The 25524-nt window shown below is 46.6% G+C and overlaps 1 protein-coding gene across 3 annotated transcripts in view; it reads right to left on the bottom strand.

Annotated features, from left to right (window-relative positions):
• The window catches only part of CRHR2 (corticotropin releasing hormone receptor 2), a 274002-nt gene that overhangs the window by 180298 nt on the left and 68180 nt on the right, over nt 1-25524 (bottom strand). For 2 of the 3 annotated variants that reach the window (XM_075922873.2, XM_075922874.2), the window contains exon 3: nt 11575-11694. In XM_075922873.2, the coding sequence (XP_075778988.1) occupies nt 11575-11694 (120 nt within the window). Of the gene's footprint in view, nt 1-11574; nt 11695-11835; nt 12137-25524 lie in introns of those variants that run through there. The other variant, XM_006120580.5, reaches the window with a different exon arrangement.

Consider the following 25524-nt stretch of genomic DNA (forward strand, 5'->3'; position numbering starts at 1 on the left):
GTCTACCCTTACGGGGCGAGTAGAGTACAAGTAATAGATGTGTAGCTACATGGTGCAGTGAGAGTCTCTTGCAGGGAGAGGCAGCTGGTTGTTACGCTGCTAGAATAGCAGCGTCAATGAGGGAGACCTTTTCGGGTGTGGAACGAGGCTACACAAAGCACTCTACTTGCTTAACTCGGGATGCACTGTCTACAATGATAGATGCTAAATATGAGTCGACAGTGTGTCGCTGTTGCCAAAAAGCAAACAGTGTTCTGAGATGCATGTTGTGAGCAAGACATGAGAAGTCATTCTCGCGCTCTATCCTGCGCTGATTAGGCCTCAGCAGGAGTACTATGTCCAAGTCCGGGCACCACATCTAAGGAATAATGTGGAGAAATTGGAGAAGGTCCAGAGAAGAGCAACAAAAATGAGTAAAGGTCTGGAAAACATGGAGCTATGAGGGAAGACTGAAAGAACTGGATTTGTTTAGTTTGGAAAGGAGAAGACTGAGAGGGGACATGAGAGCAGTTTTCAAGTACCTAAAAGGGTGTCACAAGGAGGAGGGAGAAAAATTGTTCTCCTTGGCCTCTGATGATAGGATAAGAAGCAATGGGCTTAAACTGCAGCAAAGGAAGTTGAGTTTGGACATTAGGAAAAACTTCCTGCCTGTTAGGATGGTTAAGCTTGGGAATAAATTGCCTAGAAGGGTCGTGGATTCTCTATCATTGCCTAACCCTGATCTTAAAAATCTCCAGACACCTGTCAGGGATGAGCTGGATGGTGCTTGGTCTTGCCATGAGTGCAGAGGACTGGATTGGATGACCTCTCAAGGCTCTTTCCAGTTCTATGGTCCTATATTTATGCCCCTGCTAGCTAGCCGTGCAGTGTCTGTACTCTGCAAACCACTGCAAGTGTAAAAGTACCTTAGAAAGATGGGCCATTAAGCCAATTTCTGATGCAGCCCAGCGCTCTCCCTGTGCACCCCAACCACCCCTGCTTTGCCAGTGCACCCCAACCACCCTGCTCGCCTGCTTTGCCAGTTCACCCCAACCACCCTGCTCCCCAACCCCACTGCAATGCTCAATGTCTTTGAGAAAAAATAGGACACGTGAATGGTTCCTGGAAAAAGAGGGGTAAATCTGTGGTAGGCAGTGGGGGAATAAAATACAGAGAGGCTTGTGGTTGCGGTGAGGAGAGGGGCTATAAGGAGGGAGACAAATGGGGTAAATGGTAGAAGAAGAAAGGTTGGAGGCTTAGGTAATGGAGCTGAGGTGTAAAAGGAGGGGAGAGGTGCGATGTGGCAGGAGAACTCGGGTGGGATAGAGACGTGTCAGCCCCACATTCCCCCTTCTGTGTATACACCCAGATCTGGGGGCCACTTGACATTCCCATAAGCAAATTAGGGAAATGTGATCTTGATGAAATTCTAGACGATGAGTGTACTCAAGGAGTATAGTATATATTCACGGTATATCTGTGCTTTGCTGTCCTATTAGTGGGGTTCCACAGAGGTTGTTCCTGGATCTGGTAGCATTGAGTGTTTCCATTCATGAGTGAACAGTATGCTTATAAAATGTGTGACATCAAGCTGGGGTGGGGGAAGAGTTGCTAGCACTTTGGAGGACAAGAGTAGAAGACAAGGTAATTTCAACCAACTGGAGCACTGGTCTGAAATCAGCACGGGAAAATTCAATAAGACAAATGCAAAACACTTCCCTTATGAAGGAAAACTCAAATACACACCTGGGTAGAGGTGGCAGCACTGCTGAAAAAGAATCTGGGGGCTGCAGAACCAAAGAGTGAATATGAGTCAGCAACAGGCTGCAGCTGTGAAAAAACTAGTATCATTCCAAGAAGTGACATATGTAAGACACAGGAAGGGGGGTCAACAGCCAACATGGGGACAAGAAGGGGGGCATTCCATGCCCTCAGAAGGGGTGGGGCTGAGGGCAGTCAGCCTTCTACTCTGTCGTGTGCAATTCTGGTACCAAAATGATTTATTGGCAACAAAAATGATTCAAGGTTTAAGAAATCTGAGCTGGGGGAAAGGTTTCCAGGTCACGTTTAACTGAGCAAAGCAAATGGGGGGAGGGAGGAGAGCTGGGATGTGTTAAGGACTCTTATGAAGAGGAAGGTGATCAGCTGTTCTCCATGTCCACTGACTTTAGGACAGAAAGGGTATGTCTAGACTACATGGCTCCGTCAATGGAGCCATGTAGATGAGTTTACTAGACATAGGAAAATGAAGCAGTGATTTAATTAATCGCAGCTCCATTTACATCAAAATGGCCGCCGCACTGTGCCAGTCAGCTGTTTGGTGGCACAGCGGGGAGTCTGGACGCACCGCGGTCGACAAGGGAAGCCTTTGTCGACCGCTCCAGTACGGCTTGTGAAATGAGGTTTACCGGATTCGTCGACAAAGGCTTCCCTTGTCGACCGCGGCGTGTCCAGACTGCCCTGCTGTGTCGCCAAACAGCTGATCGGCACAGCGTGGCGGCCATTTTGATGTAAATGAAGCGGCGATTATTTAAATCGCCGCTTCATTTTCCTATGTCTAGTAAACTCATCTACATGGCTCTGTCGACGGAGCCGTGTAGTCTAGACATACCCAAAGTGATGGACTTTGTAGCCAGGGAAAGTTAGGTTAGGTATTAGGAAAAACTTTCCAACTGTAAGGGTTGTCGAGCTTCCAAACGAGGTTGTAGAATCGCCATCATGGGAAGTTTTTAAGAACAGACTGGACAAATGCCTGCTGGGATGGTCTGAGGTTTGCTTAGTCCTGCCTTAGCACATGGGTCTGGATGAGATGACTCAAGTTCCCTTGAAGCCCTACATTTCTATGATGTGACATAAGGGAAGCCTTGCTCATCAGGGGGTCTCTGAGCCCATCTCTTGGTCACTATGAGAGTACCAAGACCTGAGGCCTCTTGCCCATCTATAGGGGTTGGACCTCCCCATTGTTCCCCTCATTTGAGCCAGGTCTGAGGGAGGTTGCCATTTTGAGAGAGTCTGAGGACTTCTCCCACGTGAGCCTGGATCTGGAGAATTTCTGCCCCTCTAAGTGGGGAGCTGAGAACGGATGTACTTTATACATGTCACGGGCACTAAAGCACCCAGGACAGGAAGAGGAAATCCCCCCATTGAGATGGACAGAGCTGGTATTTCAGGTCACAGACCTCTCCCTGGGGTGTGCTCATTCAGCTGAGAATATCTGCTAAGAAAACTGGGCCACTGCTCCGGAAGCAGGGTTAGCGATCCACATTTGGGGGCATGTGAGCAAGGGTTGCAGAGATACCAGCAGGTGAGCCGACAGCCTCACTGGGCCCCAGGGCAAGGGAGGGGGCAGCTCCATGCTCCCGGAATGGGCGGGGCCTCCGGCAGAAGGATGGGGCTAGAGCAACCAGCCCTCAGCATCAGTACATAGCCAGGAAGGATTGCAGTGTGTGCACAGCAATGGGGAGGGGAAGGGACAGGAGCACGAGAGAGACTTTCTTTGTAGCCACTTTATGGTTACCTAGGCAGTTCAAAGGAATATGTGGAGGCCTTAACCACTCCTGCCCACCCCCTAGTGACATTCCTAGTCTAACCTGTTGTACACCTGAGTGATGTGTTCACTGCTAGACCTTGTCTGTTCTAACACAGTGTGGGGGGATGCTATGGGGAGGATTATAGTGAACACAGCAGAATTGTCAGCAGCTGGTCTAACCCACACTTGTGTTACGGTGGACGGAGAGGAGCCCAAGACAGAGGACTTGCTGGGGTGGGGAGCCCAGGAAGCATATCTACAGGGGGCTGAGGCCAGGGAAACAGTTGGCAGAAAAGTCTTGGACTGATTGTCCAAAGAAAATCTGTTTTTCCTAGCTCTAGGGAGGAAGGAAGGGGAGTGCTGAGGAAGTAGCTACAGATGAATGTGGTGTTTCCAAAGATACACAGTGCAGAGATTTGGGACTTCAAGCACAGGTACCTTGACCCCACTGTCAGAAAAGAAATATGTGTAACAGCAGGCTTTCCAGCATGTGAATTCTGGGCCATTCCTGGCTCGCAAGACTGCAGAACTTTACCAGGGAGTGTGGCGTACCCATGGCTCACTTCAAGCTAATTCACCTTGGTATGCAAATTGCAGGCTCTGATGCATACAACAGCCTAAACTCCTACCAACCACTTTCCTTTCCCATTTAAAAAATCCCTACGAAATGTAAGAGTTACCCCCGCCCCCGCACATTAGTTCAGAGTAAAGGTTGCTTGGTGGCATGCTGCCCCCTTGCAGAACACTGAGCTGAGCAATACGCAGCCCTTGAAAGCTGGAAATGCGGAGTCTGTGTTACCTATGCAAGCTTTAACTCCCCCCCCCCCGCCATTCAGCAATGCGCCGATATGCTCTGTTCTCACATACTCCTACAGTTTGCCTCTTTTTGCAGCCCATTCACTTTCCCTTTCAGGATTCCACCCAACGCTGTTGAAGGACGACAAGGCACATGTTCCCCATTAGCCAAGAAAGAATACAATATACGCACAATTTCAGAACCACTTCACAACCCGTTACGCTTCTTCGCAGGATAACAGCTCAGCTCTGCACCTCCACTTCACTAGCATTAAAGCAGTGGAATCCAGTCAGGTTCCACCTCACTGCTGAGAGCATCCAGCCACATAAAAGCCTTGCTCCCTAGAAATGAGGCATGCTGCATTCAGAAGAATGGCTGTTTGGAGGGTGAAAAACACAGGTCTCACATCACAGTCGCAGCTCTCTCACACACCTCAGACTAGGGGTGGGAAATAACTTTTGGTGGAGGGCCACTCCAAGATTTTGGTAAGTTGTCAAGGGCCGTACTTTTCTGTGGAGGTGGGTGCAGAGTCTAGGGCGGAGGTTGGGTGCAGAAGGGCGCAAGGGGTAAGGAACTGGGGTGCAGGAGATGGCGTGAGGTCTCAGAGGATGTTTGTGTGGAGGAGGGAATTGTGACCTGGGTCAGGGGATTGGCATGTAGGGTCAGGGAGAGAGTGTGGGTGCAGGAGAGGATTCTGGCCTGGGGGAGCAGTGTAAGAGGGGGTGCAGGTGTAATCCACACACCTAGCGTGGTTACTGAGCAATGCAAATGGTACCTAGACCACAGCAACAGTTAAGACCAAGAGACCTCTACAGCATGGGCTGGAAGCCAGCTGGCTTTTAGCTCAGAGAGTAGAGGCTCTTATACTCTGCTTCGGAGGTCCCAGGTTCAAATTCACCCGGTGGTGGTTACACAGGGTCTGAGAGGGAGTTGTCACCTGGGGCAGGGAGGGTGCAGAGGGTTTGGATGGGGACCTGAGGGAGGGTGCTGGGGTGCCAGAGACAGGTGCTGGCTGGGAGGAGTTTACCTAAGTATCTCCTGCCCAGCAGCCCCAGCCCGCTTGAAAATAAAAGCATCTCTCAAATCCGGCTGCTCCAGTCACTCAGGCCAATCTCTCAGCTCTGATTGGCTGGTAGTTTCTGGCCAATCGGAGCTGAGGATTGGGCTGGGAGGGGGGAGACTGCACAAAGGCTCCCCCCATCTCTGCAGAGCAGAGAAATGCAGGGACAGTGTTAAATGCAGCAGCTGTGTGTGCCTGAAGGTCCTAGCAGGGTGCCCCAGAGGCCAGATCCTGTGGCTTGGCGGGCCGAATCCAGCCCCCAGGCTGTATTTTGCCCAGCCCTGTCCCAGACACACTCCATTAAGCAGAGCTAACTACTGCCTCCACCATTCAGTACAGCTACACCTCACGCTGACCATGGCCACTTCACCTGGCACTGATGCTGATAATAAATCCATCGACTGGCTTCCTCTCTCAGGGCATATCTACACTAGGAAATTATTCGGAAGTAACTTAATTTGAAACAACAATTCCCAAAATAACAAAATCTAAATAGTGTGTCTAAGGTTGCCAGATGGCTGAAAGAAAAATACCGAACACTCCCCGCCCCCCCCAAAAAAAACACCAAGAAAAAATTTTGTTGAAAGAAAAAAAAAGGGGGGGACCACACCCCCCACACACAACCTCTGAGAACCTAGATCACTGCTAGCGGTTACCAGGTAATCATTAAAAAAAACCAAACACACTTCATGGGGGGAGGGGAGAGCAAGGAAGGGAGAGGTGCTGGTTGAAAAGGGGGGAGCCCTGGAAACAGCTAACGGAGGAGGGGGACGGCAATGGGGCTGGCCGGGGAAGATGGGGGGCCAACGGGAAGCAGAGCTGGTCATGGGGGGGGGGGGTCGTGTGGAATAGGGCTGGCCGCGGGATATCGGGGGAGAAGGGACTGGCCAGAAGCGGGCAGGGCTGGCCGGGAGTAAAGGGGGGCGGGAAGCACAGCTGGGGGAATCGGGGGCTGCGAGGGTGGTCGGGAGGAAAGGGGAGCGGGAAGCAGAGCTTGCGGGGAAGGTGCAACGAGGGGAGAGGGGGCCGGGAGAAAGGGGGGGCGGGGAGAGGTGCAGCGGCGCTGGCCGGAGGAGACAAGGAAGAGGAACGGGCCGGCAGGAAGCAGAGCTGGGGGTGGTGTAGGGGGGCTGGCCAGGGAAGATCAGGAGGGAAGTGGGGGAGAACCAACCAGCCAGGAAGGGGGGGTGAGCAAATTGGCTGGCGGGGAGCGGAACTGACCTGGGCACTTGCTGCCTGTCCCGCGCAGGCTCCCGGCGACGCAGGAGCGAGGAGGCGACTTCCCCTCCTCTTCACACTCAACCAATTGAGGGCTCCCGGCAGCAATCGCAGCCCCGCCTCCCAGCTGGGACTCCCAGCTGCTCCCCCGCCCATGCCAGGCTTCCGTCCGGTGCGCAGCCGGAAAAATCAGAAAATACTGGACATTGCACATGTCCGGTATATTCTGATTTTTTTACCGGACAGAAGGTGCAAATACCGGACTGTCCAGTACAATGCCGGACACCTGGCACCTGGCAACCCTAAGTGTGTCCCCACTATGAGGGAGCCTCAAAATTAGTCCGAGGCAGGCTCTGTTACTGAGGACATGCTACCTTGGACTTAGAGCCCCAGGAAGCACTGGGGAGTAATTACTATTACTCTGGGGAGTGGTTATTTTGAAATAGCAGCAGCGGAGCATCCACACTAATGCTCCCGAGGAAAGCAGGAGAAGATTTCGAAACAACCAGCCCGTTATTTCAAAATAACGGGCTTGGCAGTGTGGATGCTCTGCTTATTATCTCAAAATAAGGGAGGTTGTTTTGAAATACATCCCTAATGTAGACCAGGGCTCGGTTTGCTACTGATAGGACCCCTCAATGTTCTACAAGGGGACAACATACCACAAAGCTACCTTAACTCCACATTAAGAGAAGGGTTTTTTTGGCCATTGATTATACACACATACAAAGCCCCATATATACCGGGAGGATTTTAGTTTAATTTTGATGGTGGTCTTATTTCTTTGCAAATTCTATGGCAGCATCAGTCTACGAAAAGCACATTAACAACTACATTGCCTCATTGCCAGAGCTCTGACTGCAGAACTCTACCTCGTTTGCACTGACTGGTGCATCAGATTCAAGGAAGAGTAGAGCTGTGTTTGTTAACATGCCTTCGCTTCACAAAACATGTAGGCTACGTCTACACTGGCCCCTTTTCCGGAAGGGGCATGTAAATTTCACCAGTCGTAGTAGGGAAATGCGCGGGGGATTTAAATATCCCCCGCGGCATTTAAATAAAAAAAAAAAAGCCGGAAAAGAGCGTCTACACTGGCCCCCGAAGTAGGAATAAGAGCCTCCGGAAAAGGGCGCTTTTTCCAGAGGATCGGGGCCAGTGTAGACGCTCTTTTCCGGCTTTTTTAAAAGCCGGAAAAAAGCGGCGGACATTTTTATTTAAATGCCGCGGGGGATATTTAAATCCCCCGCGCATTTCCCTACTACGACTGGTGAAATTTACATGCCCCTTCCGGAAAAGGGGCCAGTGTAGACGTAGCCGTAGAGGAGAAAAAAAGAATTCTCTGCCATAATGGAGCACACTGGATAAGGAGGGCAGAAAGTCCATACAGTGTCCAGAAAATAAGAAATCCCAGGGTAACTAACAGAGTAGAATTTTAGTTACAATCACAAGCTGCTCTCCGTATCAAAGATGAATGCAAGTGTCTATGACTCTGGGTAGTTTTCTTCTTCTGCCTTTAGTGCCTTTTGGATCAATTTTGCTGGATCATTTGAGGGTTTGTGTTGTTACTGCATCTCAGTGCATGGGGTTGTGTAATTGGCAGAGCTGCAGCTGAGGCATTAGGGGTAGAGACTACGGATCATACACTGGAGTTCCCAATGTTTCCTGCATGATCTTACTTTTGGTGGCAAACAGGGGGTCAAATTCATTCCCCCTCCCGCAAGTAACTCCATTAATTTGGCTCAGAGGATCAGATCCTCAGCTGGTGTTAAGTCAAACTACACAGAAGGCAGAGTCGCTAGAGAGATTCATACCAGCAGAGCCCACTATGTATAGAAAACGAGATCCACTTCTTCATTATTCGATTCCCACAACTTTACAGAGATTAAATATGCAACACAAAAACACATACTGATTCCTAAAGAGAAACCGCCCTCAGACTAATAACCAAATATTTTCCTTCTTCCTATCAACAGGATAACAGCTAAAACAAACTTCTGATGTAATGAATTTTGCAGAATGACCATTTTTGTCCAAGGAATCAGATAAAGAGTACAGCACTTACCAGAGAATGACATCAAACTATTGCCTACCTCTTGGTTCAATTTAAAATTCATCATGATGTTGTGCCGAAAGCAGAAAAAAATTGAATTAAGCATCCTGGCAGAAATCTCTTGTGGCAATGCAAATCATCTCCAAAGCAATCCCTCGCTTTACGGTTAGATTATTTGCCCTTATTTGTGAGACTGAGTTACTGTTTGTAGCTATGTGACTATTCTTATTTTACTTCAGATTGAACCTCTCTAGACTGGCACCCACAGGACTTGACTAGTGCTGAATCAGAGAATTTGCTGAACCTTGGGAGGTCAATCTTGTCAAGCAGCATTACCACTTCCACTGCTTACTAGGCTCATCGAAGGCATTTAGGGGTAAATTAAAGCTAAATAACAGCACAGAACACTGAGAGCCAGGACTTGTGGCTATAAACAAACTTTATGGGACTATGGGAAACTTGGCCACACCCATGATAAGTGGACATCAGCTAACTAAAATCATGCTGGATCATGGATGTTGCTGGACCAGAGTGCCGGACTACAGAGCTTCAACCTGCATTTGCATTTACACAATCTATATCCAAATACATTGGGATCTGCAGCAAAGGGCATCCTGGTATATTTAATGAACTATCTAAGTGAAAGTAAAAATAGCCAAAGTGTGGCAAGCAGATGGGTCTCCAGGAATATCAGACATGCCCCAAATTTGTAAACTGATATCTCTTTAAAGTATAGAAGTAACTGCATCTTAACTATAGTCTATCGATTAACAATTAACAGTTTCCTGTGAAGCATACGCAAGCTGGCTGTTAAGCAGCTGATTTCATAAGCAAGGAGTTGAAGGCTTGAGTCCATAGCTAAAAGCACTAAAGAGTAGAATTTCTCTAAATATCTTCTACCGGCTGTCATTGGTGCAGAACCCTAATCTCTGCATTATTGAACAGCAGTGCAAATATACTTCAAATTTACCATGCATGTATTTACATTTTTCTAATTTAGACACAAGCTTGAAAGGAAAAAAAATGATCCATTTCATATGACCTGCAAATAGATTTTCATATGTAGTATCCGCACGTTGTTTATCTGGCGAGCATGTTATCCTGGAAAGCGTATGTAACTTATGTTAAGCCATAATAACTGTGCCATAGATCTCTGAAAAGGGTATTTAGAGAAAGTTTCCTGCTAATGCAAGGTAAATAATCACCACTGAGACATTTTTCAGAAGAGACTGGACTTCCAATTAAATGAAGGACTACTGAAAATCTCTGTTATGAAGAGCATCAGCCTGATTTTTAAGTCTTTTTGTTTTGGGCACAAGAAATCCATTTAACATCTCTCCTGTTTGTCTTGACTGATGCAAATAGCTAATAACCATGCCATGCTGTTTCTATTAAGCCCTTTAGGAAGTATACAAACTCAGGAAATCAATTAAACCAACTTCCTACACAGAAAAGGGAAACAAAAGATTAACATTCCCCTTCTTGTACATATGCTTCTACGGAAAGCACATCGGCAGCCCTTGTAGAGCTGGATTCCAATACTCGCACTCTTCAGGGGTTGTGCCTGGCTCCCACGGATTTCAATGGTACTTGCTTGTGAAGTAACTAAGTGTTCATTCTTAGAAAGGATGGCAGGATCTGGCCCTGAGAAGGACACAGCCCATTTCACCACAAAGAACACAGCTCACAGAACATTAATCCTGCAGCCTTCGCCCAGGTGAACCTACTTCACTGGGCACTTTGCCTGTGGGAGAGTTGCAGAGATGAGGATCCCACACTGATTTTCAGGTGTACAGGGCCCTCTGCAGCTCCCCTGGCTCTCAAATAGGAGGAACGGGCCATTGCTCCCTTTTGCAAATCTGGCCATTAACCCTTAAAATGAGTGAAAAATCCACATCCAACCAGTGCAAATCAAGTTCTCAGAAAGACACAAGATTCCCTGACTTACTGACAGAAATCTGAGTGAATTTGGACCCTAAGAAACTACTAAAATGTTATCAATATGACTTCATTCCCCACACAGATAAGGACGCAGTGCAACTTCCAGAGAAGCAGAAACACACATTGCAAAAAGTATGCTCACCAACGGAGCACGTGCGGGGCTCATATTTGGGCCACTTAATCACGTAAAAGCTCCTAAACAGATACATCAATATTGACCAGAATGAGGGGAAATGAATGCCTGAGCCCACAGCCTGAACACAAACCCCACTCCATCCTGTGCTGATGAGTCACTGTTGTTTAGTTATGAAAATACTTCTAGCCAACCGCAAACAATCTGTAAAATATGCAGAAGGCTGCACTTTACTGTGTAGGTAAATTTGACCTGCCTAGTGACCTCCTATACAGGCTCACCTGAGTTCCTGATACGACTGGCTTAAAGCAGCGCATCCATTCCTAACTAATAAGCAAACTATCAGTGAAGTTAAATAGATTCGGCACCTCAGCCTCTGTTAGAATAAGGAATTCAGGGCTTTTCAGTCCACTCTAATCTCTATTCAGACCCACATTGTTCCCTCCAGAGGGTTAGTTGTTCCCAAGCACATCACCAATTTATTAATTAAGCTTGAGGACTGAGGCAAGCCAGAGAGATAATTACTTTAATTGAAACACATGTGCACAAACCCACAAGCCAGGATCACACTTATAAACACATAAGAAATTCAGTTGGCACATTTCAATTTCCTTGTCTCCTTACCATAGGGTGTGTTTTCTTCTCAATAGCTGCCTAAACATACACAGCTAAGTGTTCAAAAGGCCAAGTTTATGTTAAACCGGCATAACTGAGGACAGGAATTTGTCTGCATCATTCAGAATGAGAAGGACGTATCAATTCCAACCAAACCCTTGAGGAAACTGCTTTTTACGAGGCCACTGTTAAGGGGCTTCATAAAAGTGTTTCTCAGTGCAAGTAAATGACAGAAGAGGGAGTTTGTACTTACGTGTGGTGTTGTATTTGATCCCGTTGAAAAACTCCGGGCAGGGTCTTTCCACCAGTTCCCCAGCAGTGGCCCTGGGCCAGCAGGTCCCTATCTGATCGGTGGTGGCATTGCAATATGGACCTTCACAATAAAAAGACAAATGAAAGAGAAGCGATTGAGAAATCCCCGAAGCAACCCATTCCTATCACAAAGCAACGTGCAATTCTAAGAATCTTAACTGAAGGCTTCACCAAGCCCTGTTTATAGGCTAACGCATCCTACCATCAAATTCAAGGAAGGGAATAGAGGAACTCTCCAAAAAAGTATCCCGGAAAGCATCCAGAAAGCTGCAGTTGGCATTAAATTCATCTATGATGATTTGTAATATGGTTGCATCCATTATTTGCCCCCCGGGGCTATGGAATCTAATCAGCTTTTCTTCTTTTCCGGGCTCTTTCTTTCCCCTCTTTCCTTCTTTCCAGGAGAAATCAAAATCTGAACACTCAGCAAGCTCCTGTGTGCACCTCTCCCCTTCTCGGTGCACGGCCGGGTGGGCGGCAACCCCGTGTCTGGCTGTGCAGCTAAATCCTCCGAGCGCGTCTGCTTTAAACAGCAGCTCGGTAACCAATAGAATGCCAGTGAGCGCAGACGAAAGGGCATACCTCTCAGCTAGCCCCCCGCCCCTTGCTTGGCAGCTTTCCAATTCCTGCTTGCATCGTCAGCCCCGCTACTCTGCTTCTTCTCCCCTTCTCTCCAGGCACCCAGTTTTATCACCAGCTGTTACTGACTTGATAATCACCCCTTCCTGAGCATGTTTAATGCAAACGAGACCAGCCAGGAAATCTCAAGGGAAAGGGACACAATGAAATGAATGTCTTGTCTGCCTGCACGCAAAGCAATTCCTGCCTTTCCTATGTGAATGAACGATGGACAGCATAGACAGAAGCATGGAGGTGGGGAAGTCACAAGTTGAGGAGTAGTAATGTCTACAAAGGGGCCAGACCTTGTGGGAAAATAATAAGAACTGGAGCTATGGGGCAGGGGGCAGGATTTTGGAGGAGAAGAGGTACTGGAGCAAAGGAGATTCATGGATAAAGTCCTGCGCAGATACAAGATTTGTATCTACATCCACTTCTGTATCTGCACAAATGACCCGCAGATACCTGCGCTGACATCAGCGATTGCAGATACCCATGGCTATAAAGTGGATATCCACCAATTTACAGGACTCTATTCATCGGTCCCTAGACCAGAAGAGCCCATTGTGATCGAGTCTGAACCTCCTGTGAAAGACAGACCAGAGAACGGCCCCAAAATAATTCCTAGAGCAGATCTGTAGGAAACCAGTGAATCTCAATTTAAAAATGGCCGGTAATGGGGAGACAACCATTTCCCATGGTAAGTAGTTCCAGTGGTTAAATACTTTCCTTATCACAAATCTACCCCTTATTTCCAGTCCGAATTTGTCCAGCCCTTACATCAGCTTAAGCCTCTCTGCTAGATGGAAGAGCCCATTATTTAAATATTTGTTCTCCACGTAGGTAATCACAGATCACCAACAAATCACTCCTTTGTTCAGCTCAAGAGATTAAGCTCTTTGAAACGTTACCAGGTGGGTTTTCCAAATCTCTAATCAGTCTCCTGGTTCTTCTCTGAAATCCCTCCAGTGTATCAACATTCTTCTTGAATTGCAGCTGTAAGAACTGGACAGAAGATTCCTCCCTTGCTCTATTACGCTTGGCCTCCCCACCACCACTGCTCCAACGCCATGCACAAGCAAAGCAGCCGAGTGCAAGAGGAATGTACCCATCCTCAGCCCTAACCCGTAGCTTATTGGCTATTCTTCAGTGACAAATCTCGCTTTTGTGTGCAGGAACGGAGAAACATTTCCGACAAGAGTCCCATCAAACCCAAGCCTATCCCACGAAAGGGGCTGGATTTTCCAAATAAGCATTTTCCAAAATCTTTCTGTCAGGCAGGCTTCAAAAAGGCTTTCAGGACAAAAGCTTACTAGACACTAACCAGATAGTTTTGGTTTGTTTTTTTGTGAAACCCAGGTGTAGTCACCCACCTCACAATAGCCAGTAGGCTAAGGGTGGGCAATAATTTTTTGCCGGAGGCCACATCAGAAGGGGCGGAGCCAGAATACTTCCCTGCTTTCCCAACACAGACCCTTGGTTCGGGGGTGGAGGAGCGGGTGAAGTCTTTGCCCATCCCAGAGATTCCCCCAGGCGCCCATGTCTCTGGCAGTGGAAGGAGACTTCACACACTCCCCCTTCTGTCCCCAGACCAATCAGGGCTTGGGGAGCACGCAAAGTCTCCTCCTGCCCTTCCAGGAGTGCATGGCACTTCTAAGTGCTGCGTGCTCCTGTCAGCGTGCAGGAAACTTTGTGCGCTCCCCCTTTCCCCTCCCCCTCCCAGGCTCTAATTGGCTTGGGGACGGGGGAATGGCAAGGCCTCTGTGGGCCAGATCAACCTGCTTGGCAGGCCGGATCTGACACATGGAGGCCCTTTTGCCCACCCCTGCAGTAGGCTGATGGTTAGGGATCCTCAGGTAGGATGCTTGACATTTCGTTTCATAGTCCTGCTCGACATCCGACAAAGCAACGAGCAGAAGGCGGGTGTTCAGCATTCCAGGGGGATGCCCTAACCCGTCGCTTATTGGCTATTCAGTGACGAATCTCACTTTTGTGTGCAGGAACGGAGAAACATTTCCCACAAGAGTCCCATCAAACCCAAGCCTATCCCACAAAAGGGGTTGGTTTTTCCAAATTAGCATGTTCCAAAACCTTTCTGTCTGTCCACTCCCACTCCGCAGGCTGTGGTACACTGAGTCCTGGGGTCCTCCCAGTTGATCTGCGGACAGACTGAAAAATGTTGTAAGTGCAAGCACTGAGCGACGGCTCTGCAGTATTGTGAACTCTCCAAATAGCCTTGACTGGTATCTCTAGAATGCCAACATCCACAATTCTATCGGGGGTAAGAGCAGCGGGTTGTTTGCCTCTTAACACCTTCCAAAGAGAGGGCAGATCAAGGTTCAGTGTTTAAGCCTGAAGCTGAACTTCACAGATCTGTAGTTAGCTTTTTTTTTTTTTTTTAGGCCATGCATTCTCCAAGGAGCATGTGTGTGTTTAGTTTGTGAGAAGGAAGCTTCTTTGTGTTGGAGGCAATGCAGTCTAGTACAGCCTCTCCCCAAGTTACGAACAAGTTACGGACCGTAACTCGAAGTGTTCGTAACTTGGATCTGCATTCACGACCACTTTGGTCGTTAAGTGCAGATGGTCGTAAGTGGAGGTGGTCGTAACTCGGAGAGCGGCTGTAGATTCAGCTTTGCTCCGGGATTAATGAGGTGTGGATTCCTCTCATGCTTCTGCCTCAGACTTGCTGTCACACCTGGAACAACTCCTTGGAACACTGTTTCCCTGCCCACCTGTCTTGTCTGTTTCGACTGTAAGCTCCTTCTCAGAATTGGTACAGCATCTAGAATGTCAGAGCCCAAAATTCGGCTGGGAGCTCTGGGCACAACCGCAATGCTGGTAAAATAATAAGCAACAAAGAAGTAGTAAAAGAAATAGTGAATGAATTATTCCTGAAGTGGGAAAGGTAACACCCCTGCTTCCGACAGCCTGCTAGCATCATCAGTCAAAAATCTGAAATAAGCTGGATTCTTATCGAAAAAACTGCTCCCCGATGCCATCTCCATCTAAGTCAGGACCTAGATTTGCCTCTGCTGGGGCTAGTTTAATCTTGATAATTTCATTTTGATTCCTTCAGCTGCAAAATGCTGCTATAAAAGGATTTACAAAAAGCAAAAAACCCCAAAGGCTGGAATCCATGGAGTTATTTAAATGCCGGCCCCAATTTAGAGGGAGCAAGAGAAGTTTTGGCGACAGCACCGTTCTGTGGAACATCTCACACCCTCAAAAATGTTCCTCAGATCTGACCAGTTGCTAGGGGACAGCATCCAGCTTGCAGAGTGAGCCATCAGCCAATGCAAGTTTGTCCTGGCTATCAGACTTTGTGCACTTCAGGCTGCTGCTCTGTAAGTAAAAAATAGGTCAGTAAAACAAAACATAAGAGTAGAAAGTGACGAGTTAAGGGCAGATACGTATCCAGATGCACCCATCACAGTTCACAGCTTCCTAACTAGGAGGCGTACATGTAGAATGTCACAGTGCATATCCCCACTCAACCTTAATTCCACCCGCACACCACGTCCCCGCAACAGCCTCTGGGCCAGAAACTTTTTTACACCATGATGTGCATTTCCATGGTGGGAACACAAGATATAGGACCGGCATATGAGCTACAATATTGTGGAACCTCCCCTCCTCATCCCAACCTCGGATCAGCCTTCAATGCACCCACCCGTCATTAAATGGGCATGCCAGTGTCTTGCCTATGAAGACTCCACTCTCTCCAACTACCCACCATGGCTGAAAAACCACGAACCCCATACATAATTTTCTATATACAGTCAATAAACAACCCCCTTGCCACCTCGCTATTTAACACGCCTTGGTTACCCCTCCTCGCTATTATGTAAAACCCCCAAGCTAGCCTGCACGTAGCATTGTACTTTCCTTATTCCCCGTCCCAGCGTAAGTCAATGAATCAACCTTCTACATACACACATCAGTCTTCCCATCCATTCTGCCTGTCCAGCATGGGCTACAAACCAGATTGTCCACCCCGCAACAAAAACAGCACGAGCGTGTCATCCTTTCTTGGTAAATTACACAGCGCTATGTTGTCATCTATTCTCAATGGCTTTTCCAAATAAGTATGATCGCCTCTCTGTCAGATAGTTAATGGGCGGCCGGTTTAGATTGGCTTAGGAAGTACAATGAGGGACTGACCTACAAGAATATTTGGATCTTCTACTTTGATTTGTTTAAATGTAAAAGGGAGGTTTTTAAACGCATCAAGGGAACTGAAATCCCCTACTCCTTTGTGACTTTTAAAGTTTCCCTCAGCATTCCTTGTTGATACAAGGGATTTTGGAGCTCAGAGGGCCTGATCCTGAGGTCAGTCCTACTTCTCACCTGAGTAAGGATTGCAGGAACAGACCCTTAATAAAAGCTATTACTTTACTGACTTGCCTCTAGACCAGAGGAGGGTAAGACAGTGTCCAGGGGCCGGATTCGGCCCACCAAGCTGATTGTTCCAACCCACGGCTGCCCTGCCACTTCCCCACTCCCAGGCCAATCGAGACCTACGGATTGGGAAGTGCGCCCGAAGGGTCCCCCTATCCCCAGTCAGGGGTGCACGGCACCAGAGGGAACTTCCAGCTGCTCAAAACAACTAGCGGTTCCCTCTAGGCACTGCGTGCCCCGGCAAGGTGGGGGCTGGGGGCAAAGACTTCACACGCTCCCCCACCCTCAGGCCAATCAGGCCATTCCATGAGGAGTACAGCTAGTTCGGATTAGGAAGCCTATTCCAAACTAGCTACTCCGTGCCGCATGTAGCCGCGCGGCACGGGGTTCGAACTAGCCGGGATTTTAAAATGGCGGCGCCCGGCTTATGCAAATGAATCCCGGGAAATTCAAATCCCGGGCTTCATTTGCAAGTGCGGTATGCCTACATTACCCCGCTAGTTCGAACTAGCGGGGTAGTGTAGACATACCCTTAGTTACTAAGATCATATTATCTCATCAACCCATCCCCTTATCATAGAATCATAGAACTGGAAGAGATCTCAGAAGGTCATCAAGTCCAGCCCCCTGCTCTAGGCAGGACCAATCCCATCTAAATCAACCCGGCAAGGGCTTTGTCAAGCCGAGACTTAAACACCTCTAGGGATGGAGACTCCACTACTTCCCTAAGTAACCCATTCCAGTGCTTCACTACCCTCCTAGTGAAATAGTTTTCCCTAATATCCAACCTGGACCTCTCCCACCACAACTTGAGACCATTGCTCCTTGTTCTGCCATCTGTCACTACTGAGAACAGCCTCTCTCCATCCTCTTTGGAACCTCCCTTCAGGAAGTTGAAGGCTGCTATCAAATCCCCCCTCACTCTTCGTTTCTGCAGACTAAACAGACCCAACTCCCTCAGCCTCTCCTCATAAGCTATGATCTTTGAAAAATCATGGCAGACAGGGGAGATTCCAGAAGACTGGAAAAGCGCAAATACTGTGCCCATCTATAAAAAGGGGAATAAGAACAACCCAGGAAACTATAGACCGGTCAGTTTAACGTCTGTCCCAGGGAAGATAATGGAGCAGGTAATTAAGGAAATCATATGCAAACACTTGGAAGGTAATAAAGTAATAGGGAATAGCCAGCATGGGTTTGTGAAGAACAAGTCATGCCAAACTAATCTGATAGCTTTCTTTGATAAGATAACGAACCTTGTGGATAAGGGAGAAGCGGTGGATGTCATATACCTAGACTTTAGTAAGGCATTTGATACGGTCTCGCATGATATTCTTATTGATAAACTAGGCAAATATAACTTAGATAGGGCCACGATAAGGTGGGTGCATAATTGGCTGGATAACCGTAGTCAGAGAGTTGTTGTTAACGGTTCTAAATCCTGCTGGAAAGGGATAAAAAGTGGAGTTCCTCAAGGGTCTGTTTTGGGACCCGTACTGTTCAATATCTTCATCAATGATGTAGATATTGGGATAGAGAGTACGCTTATTAAGTTTGCAGATGATACCAAACTGGGTGGGGTTGCGACTTCTTTGAAGAATAGGGACATAATTCAAAATGACCTTAGCAAGTTAGAGAAATGGTCAGAGGTAAACAGGATGAGGTTTAATAAAGAGAAATGCAAAGTGCTCCACTTAGGAAGGAACAATCAGTTCCATACATATAAGATGGGAAGCGACTGTCTAGGAAGGAGCATGGCAGAAAGGGATCTAGGGGTCATAGTGGACCACAAGTTGAATATGAGTCAACAGTGTGATGCTGTTGCAAAAAAAGCAAATATGATTCTAGGTTGTATCAACAGGTGTGTTGTAAGCAAAACTCGTGAAGTCATTCTGCCGCTCTACTCTGCACTAGTTAGGCCTCAGCTGGAGTACTGTGTCCAGTTCTGGGCGCCACATTTCAAGAAAGATGTGGAGAAATTGGAAAGGGTACAGAGAAGAGCGACAAGAATGATTAAAGGTCTAGAGAACATGACCTATGAAGCCAGGCTTCATGAACTGGGCTTGTTTAGTTTGGAAAAAAGAAGATTAAGGGGGGACATGATAGCGGTTTTCAAATATCTAAAAGGGTGTCACAAGGAGGAAGGGGAAAATGTGTTCCTCTTGGTTTCTGAGGACAGGACAAGGAGTAATGGGCTTAAAGTGCAGCAGGGGAGGTTTAGATTGGACATTAGGAAAAAATTCCTAACTGTCAGGGTGGTCAAATATTGGAATAAATTGCCAAGGGAGGTGGTGGAATCTCCCTCTCTGGAGATATTTAAGAACAGGTTAGATAGACATCTGTCAGGGATGGTGTAGGTGGAGCTTGGTCCTGCCTTGAGGGCGGGGGGCTGGACTCGATGACCTCTCGAGGTCCCTTCCAGTCCTATTATTCTATGATTCTATGATTCTATGATAAGTCATATGCTCCAGCCCCCTAATCATTTTGGTTGCCCTCCGCTGGACCCTCTCCAATGCGTCCACATCCTTTTCTGTAGTGGGGGGCCTCAGAACTGGACACAATACTCCAGATGTGGCCTCACCAACGTTGAATAAAGGGGAATAATGACATCTCTTGATCTGCTGGCAATGCTCCTTTTAATGCAACCTAATATGCCATTAGCCTTCTTGGCTACAAGGGCACACTGTTGACTCATATCCAGCTTCTCATCCACTGTAACCCCCAGCTCCTTTTCTGCAGAACTACTACTTAACTGGTTGGTCCCCAGCTTGTAACAATGCTTGGGATTCTTCCTTCCCAAGTGCAGGACTCTACATTTGTCCTTGTTGAACCTCATCAGATTTCTTGCGGGCCAATCCTCCAATTTGTCTAAGTCACTCTGGACCCTATCTCTGCCCTCCAGCGTATCTACCTCTCCCCCTAGCTTAGTGTCATCCTCAAACTTGCTGAGGGTGCAATCCATCCCCTCATCCAGGTCATTAATAAAGATATTGAACAAAACCGGTCCTAGTACCGAACGTTGGGGCACTCCGCTAGAAACCGACCGCTATCCTGACATCGAGCCATTGATCACTACCCGCTGGGCCCGGCCTTCTAGCCATCTTTCTATCCACCTTACCATCCATTTATCCAATCCACATTCCCTTAACTTGCTGGCAAGAATATTGTGGGAGACTGTATCAAAAGCCTTGCTAAAGTCAAGGTATATCACATCCACTGACTTTCCCACGTCCATCGAGCCAGTTACCTCATATTCTGAGCTTACACACAAGGGAAACCTGATGCAAGTTGGCGACACTTGCCCCTAAGTTCTTCCTTTAGCCAGGCCAACAACAAAGCTCTTGAAGACAAGATTCCTGAACCTGAAGGCAAATGGGTCATGGTCAGATGACACAGTGCAAGGCACTCAAATACTACAGTGACAGGGGGGATTATATGTGAACCCTCAATAGGTCGTACACCTACACACCTGGATTAGAAGTATCCCCAATGATGCTAACTTACGGCCACTTTTTGATACTCATCCTGACACTACACTCCTTACAACTAGCCTGGGCAGAAGCTACTAACGGTACATGTACACTGCACACTTATTTCAGAATAAGCTATTCTGGAAAAAACACTCCCAAATAGCTTATTTTGAAACAGCGCCTCTACACTACAGGGAAGCCTGGAAATTAGTCCAAGGCAGGCTCCCCTAATGTGGACACGCTACCTCGCTATCGAGCCCCAGGAGCCACTGGGGAGTAATTACTTTGAATGAACCTGGGAAGGAGCTATTATAGTAGCTGTGGAGCCTCTGTACTACAGCTATTTCAAAATAGCTGCTTCGGAATTGGCATTATTCCTCGTGGAATTCGGTTTCCAGAAGTCGGAATAAGCCATCTGGTTTTTCAAACTGATTTCGAAATAATGGAATTTCTGTGTAGACACTTGCATTGTTATTTCGAAACAACCGCCACTATTCTGAAGTAACGCTGCTGTGTAGATTCACCCCTAGTGCCCACATTTGCACATTTTGTTCTAGACAGATGGCTATTAAATGCAGATAAATTCAGGGCTCGGGTCAGTGGACAGGATCATTTTTAAATGGAAGACAAATTCCTTATTAGTTGAAATTAAATATGACTCTAAGCGAGCAAGAAACCCAAAAAACCAACATGCAGATTTACAGAAATGAATCTGCAGCTTCACTGAGGTTGGAAATATTTAATGCGGGTGTAAAAAAGATCCTAACAGCATAAATAATATATCGCTCCTAACTACATGCTGATATATTTCATCCAGAACATTAATACTCTTGTCATTCTCTACAGCTATAAAAACTGTACAAAGGAGTCATGTGACACGGGGGAAATGAAGAGGCATTGCAAGAGAATTAGAAGAACACACTCTAAATAAAAAGGCAGCCTAAACACATTTTTAAACTGTCAAGATTTTTTTTACAGGTGATTTGAATCAACGGACGCAGTACGAGGCTAGAGGGACACCCGTTCCCACAGAATGATTATTGATTCATGCCGTGCCCAACAGCAGGAGAGGTGCCTTCCAGACAAATACAAAAAGAAGGGGCAGATCTTCAGCTACTGGAAGTACACTGATTGGAAGTACACAGTGGTAGGTCTGTCACAAAAGGTTAACATTTAAATGATGAAAAAAGAAACAGAGGATAGGAGGTCCCAGAACAACTGACTGAGCCCCAGTGATTGGCAAATGCTTTGTTAGCCCCCCCCCTTTTTTTTAATGCACTGGGAATGGTGTAGATTAAAAAAAAAAATCACCGGATCGACTGTCTTACTGTGCATGGCTGGGGGAGGGGAGGCAGTGTCATGCTGTCTGTGTGGTGCTGGCTGTACCGACCCTGTCCATCCCACCTGAGGTCCCACCCTTTCTGGAAGCACAGAGACATCCCCCCCTCCCCGACATTGCCCAAGGCAATCCTGTTGGCTCCCCTGACCAAATGGTAGGAACACAGGAATTGCCAGGCTGGATCAGATCCAGGGCCCATCGTAGTTCAGGATTTTGTCTCCAGCAGATGGTTCAGAGGAAAGCCCGAGAGTTCTGCAGTCTGCTGGTTACACAGGCAGTTAGAGCCTCCTGACCACACACATCATGAACTGGTTTTAGGTAGACAATTCTGCAGCAAAGAACGAGGTACTGTTAGGCGCTATGGCTACTGGGAGTCAGCTATGCAGCATATGGACAAAAGCCAGGCCACTCACTGTTTACAAACATAGAAGTCAGAAGATGTACAGTGCTTCTCAAAACCTCCTACCCCAACAAACTCAACTTAGAAGACTCAGGTCAGATCTACACTAAAAGGGAAGGTCAAATTAAGATACGCAACTTCCACTACATTAATTACATAGCTGGAGTTGATGTATCTTAATTTGAGTTTCCCCACTACCTCCACGGTAAGAGGTCAATGGGAACAAATGCTCCTGTGGGCTTCCCTTACTCCTTGCACGAGCAGGTGTACCAGCCACCAACAGGGGCGCCCTCTGTGTTCTATTTAGCAGATCTTTATTAGACCTACTAAATCAAACTCCGGAAGATCAATCACTGCAATGTTGATCTTCCTTGGAGTGAAGACATGGCCACATTTTCCATCTCATTGATAAACCTAAAGATCAGAAAAGACCAGTCTGATCTCTGCTTGCATAAACAGGTTCACAGACGGCATTACAGGTGAGTGTTCCAGAATAAGGCTAGGACACATTGGCAGAGCATTTAGAGAATCTGCCTTGCCTAGTGCCCAGGCTATTACTTGTCTAGAGGCCTTTGATCTCATTGTGCTACAAATCTGAACACTCCACACGCACTAAAATTCTCCTTTAAAATAAACCCCTATTTTCAAACATGATAATAGCTCAATAGGCAGAATATTTAGAGCAAGCCTTGCATTAACCAACATGTAGAATTAAAATGTTCACTAGGGGGGTGGCTTTGCAAAATGAAGAGTAGTAGTATGGAAGGACCAGGAGTTCTGCTCTTGGTTTTCCCAGAGAATTCCTGCTTCATCTGGAGCCAGTTTGCTTGCTCCCATCGTTCACAGATTTTATCTAGGGGCCCTGAAACAATGACATCCTTATTTAACCTGTGTCTTCCTACAATAAAAAACTGAGTTCAAAAAGAACTAGATAAATTTATGAAGGAGATATTCATCAATAGCTATTAGCCGGGATGGGCAGGGATGGTAGCCCTAACCTCTGTGAGAAGTTGGGAATGGGCAACAGGGGATGGATCATTTGAGGATTCTCTGTTCTGTTCATTCCCTCTGGGACACCTGGCATTGGCCGCTATTGGAAGAGAAGATACTGGGCTAGATGGACCGTCAGTCTGATCCACCCTGGCCATTCTTATGTGATGAGCCCTGGTTCAGCTGCAGCTATGGTCAGCACTGGATTTCTGTAATGTAACCAAACTCTGAATCTGGCTTTGCTACAGTTTCCTTCTCAATAACATAGAGCACTTCATATTTAACAGCTTCACAAGGGATATGATGAGGTTAATGTCGTTGACATTTATAGACCTTATTAATTGCAAATTATTGTTATACCCTACTTCAGCTGCACTATTTCAGAGCACTCTCGATTATCATGATTTGTATTATAGCAATGCCTAAAAGACTCTGCCAACACCGAGACCCTATTCCACAGAGCACTGTATAAACATGTAGTGTGATATCGTAACTCTTTGAGGCAGAGACAATCTGAACAGAGCTAGCATAGGAGGGGAAAACAGATGCACATCCAAGTCTCTGTCCAATATCCCGCCCATTGACCCGAATCATCTTCCAACCCTCCGTCTAGAAGAGCTACCTTGCCGTGAGATCCACGTGAGCTGAAGATTAAATATGTACCAGCCTTGAGCCTGTCAAGTAATGCCACTATTTAAACAAAAGAGATTGACCGTTAAGTCAGAAAGCCCCCATTAAGCTAGGAATGTTAAAATACCACCAACACATCATTACCTGCTTAGTGATTTTGCTTTGTAAGTTTCACATAATTAAATGTTAAAAAATCAACACATGAAAGGAGAATACCAGCTAAGAGTCAGATCTATTTTCCTGTTGATAACCAGCTGTTTACTGTAAGATCTCTGTGGCAATTAAATAGCAAAGGAAACTCCTGGAAATTAAGCAGAAAGAAAATATCAGCAATCACTCCAACTTCTGGAAATGTGCTAGTAGTTTTCAAGTATGTCTCCTCTACAGTTGGGAACAAAAACTAATAGGACCATGGAAAAGCTGGATTAATTAAACTGTGCATTTTGCATAGATAACATTTTGTGCTGTTTTCCTGCCAGAGTTCACTAACTCTGGGAAACTTCTAAAGAAACCCCTAGAAGTTGGAGAAAGTAGCAGTGGGTGATGATGTCACTTTCCCTCTGTCAGTAGTAAACTATGTCCTTACTGCTATTCTAGGGCATTACCCTGCTAACCTCACAAAGAAATCTAATCTGTGGGGATGTGTCTGACAGGTGCTATCCAGGATACAATGGGTCCTGACCTCCTGTAGTTCTTAAAGAGGTAACGATGCTTTTTGTAAATCCAGAGGTGTGAACGCTGGTGTCATGGACAAATTCCAGTTTGGTTGATCCCATCCTCTGTGTCTAAAATTTCTTCCTCTCTCCATCCAGAGCTTTTGACTTGATGGACAGCACTGTATTCTTCTTGCCCTGCTCAGCTGTTGTGCTGCCATTCCCTGGACAATAAATTGATTCTTGGATGGACCATTTGTATGTCGGTTTACAAAGGACTTTGAGGTAACAGGCTATGTCGAAGTATAAGCATCACACAAGGCTGCCAACATACTATCTATAGAACTGGAATTGGCACTGGATGTACAGATCAGAAACGAGCCAGGCATTCAACACAAATGGGACCATTTACCAGCTGGCATGGCTCATTCTGGGTCCACAATAAATCGGCTCCAGGGCCAAGCCCTTCCAGCTATGGAAGAATTTGGAGAATTCAGTTTTGCTGCTCACCACAGGAGGATGTTCACTCATAAAGGAGAGAAACTGAACATGGAGGAATTAGCAGAAAGGTGACAAAGCCTTTATACGGAACATGTGGGTTTCAAAACCCCAGACTTTTTGCCACAGTGATAATCCCAAGCATTCAAAAATCATGAGTCAGGTTTCAAGATTTTTTTTTAAATAACAGATGCTGGATTTTCTTTGTTTGCTGTGTATTTAGGGCACACTTGGGGCACATTTTTAAGCTTCTCAGAAACAGTGAGGGCCAGATGTTTGCTTTTTTCCAAAATGAAACTAGAGGGTCTTATGAATCTCTTGACTCCATCCACTGGTGATTTAAGAAAGAACACAAAATTTTGCAAGAGTCATGATGAGAACAACAAGAGTTTGCACCAAATGCATTGATGCCATCTAGTGTCTTCCAAAGGAGCAGCAGCAACAAATACCAGGTTTCAGAGGTAGCCATGCTAGTATATTTCGGCAAAAACAAGGAGTCCAGTAGCATCTTAAAGACTAAGAATTTTACTATGGCATATATGAAAATCATGAAAGTTCATGCCATAATAAAATGGTTAGACATTAAGGTGTCACCCGACTCCTTTGTTGTTTTAACAAATAACAGGACACTCATCTTTATGAGCCCAAGTTAAAATTTACCCTTCATAGAGATGGTTTTATCTAACTGCATCCAGCGTTGGGGTGAATTGCATTAAAAGCCAGAGATCCCATCTATCGCTTTGAATGCTGTCTACTACTTATTGTTATGAGGATGTTTATTCCAGTATTTCCTCAGACATGCACACAGATGCTCACACAAGCACACAGAGATGCACAGAGAAGCACAGGAGAATCTGAATAAACTAGCTGGTGTGATCTCATTTGGCTTCCATAG

Source organism: Pelodiscus sinensis, chromosome 2 (genome assembly GCF_052426305.1).
Source record: "Pelodiscus sinensis isolate ZL-2025 chromosome 2, ASM5242630v1, whole genome shotgun sequence".
Classification (NCBI taxonomy): Eukaryota; Metazoa; Chordata; order Testudines; family Trionychidae; genus Pelodiscus; species Pelodiscus sinensis.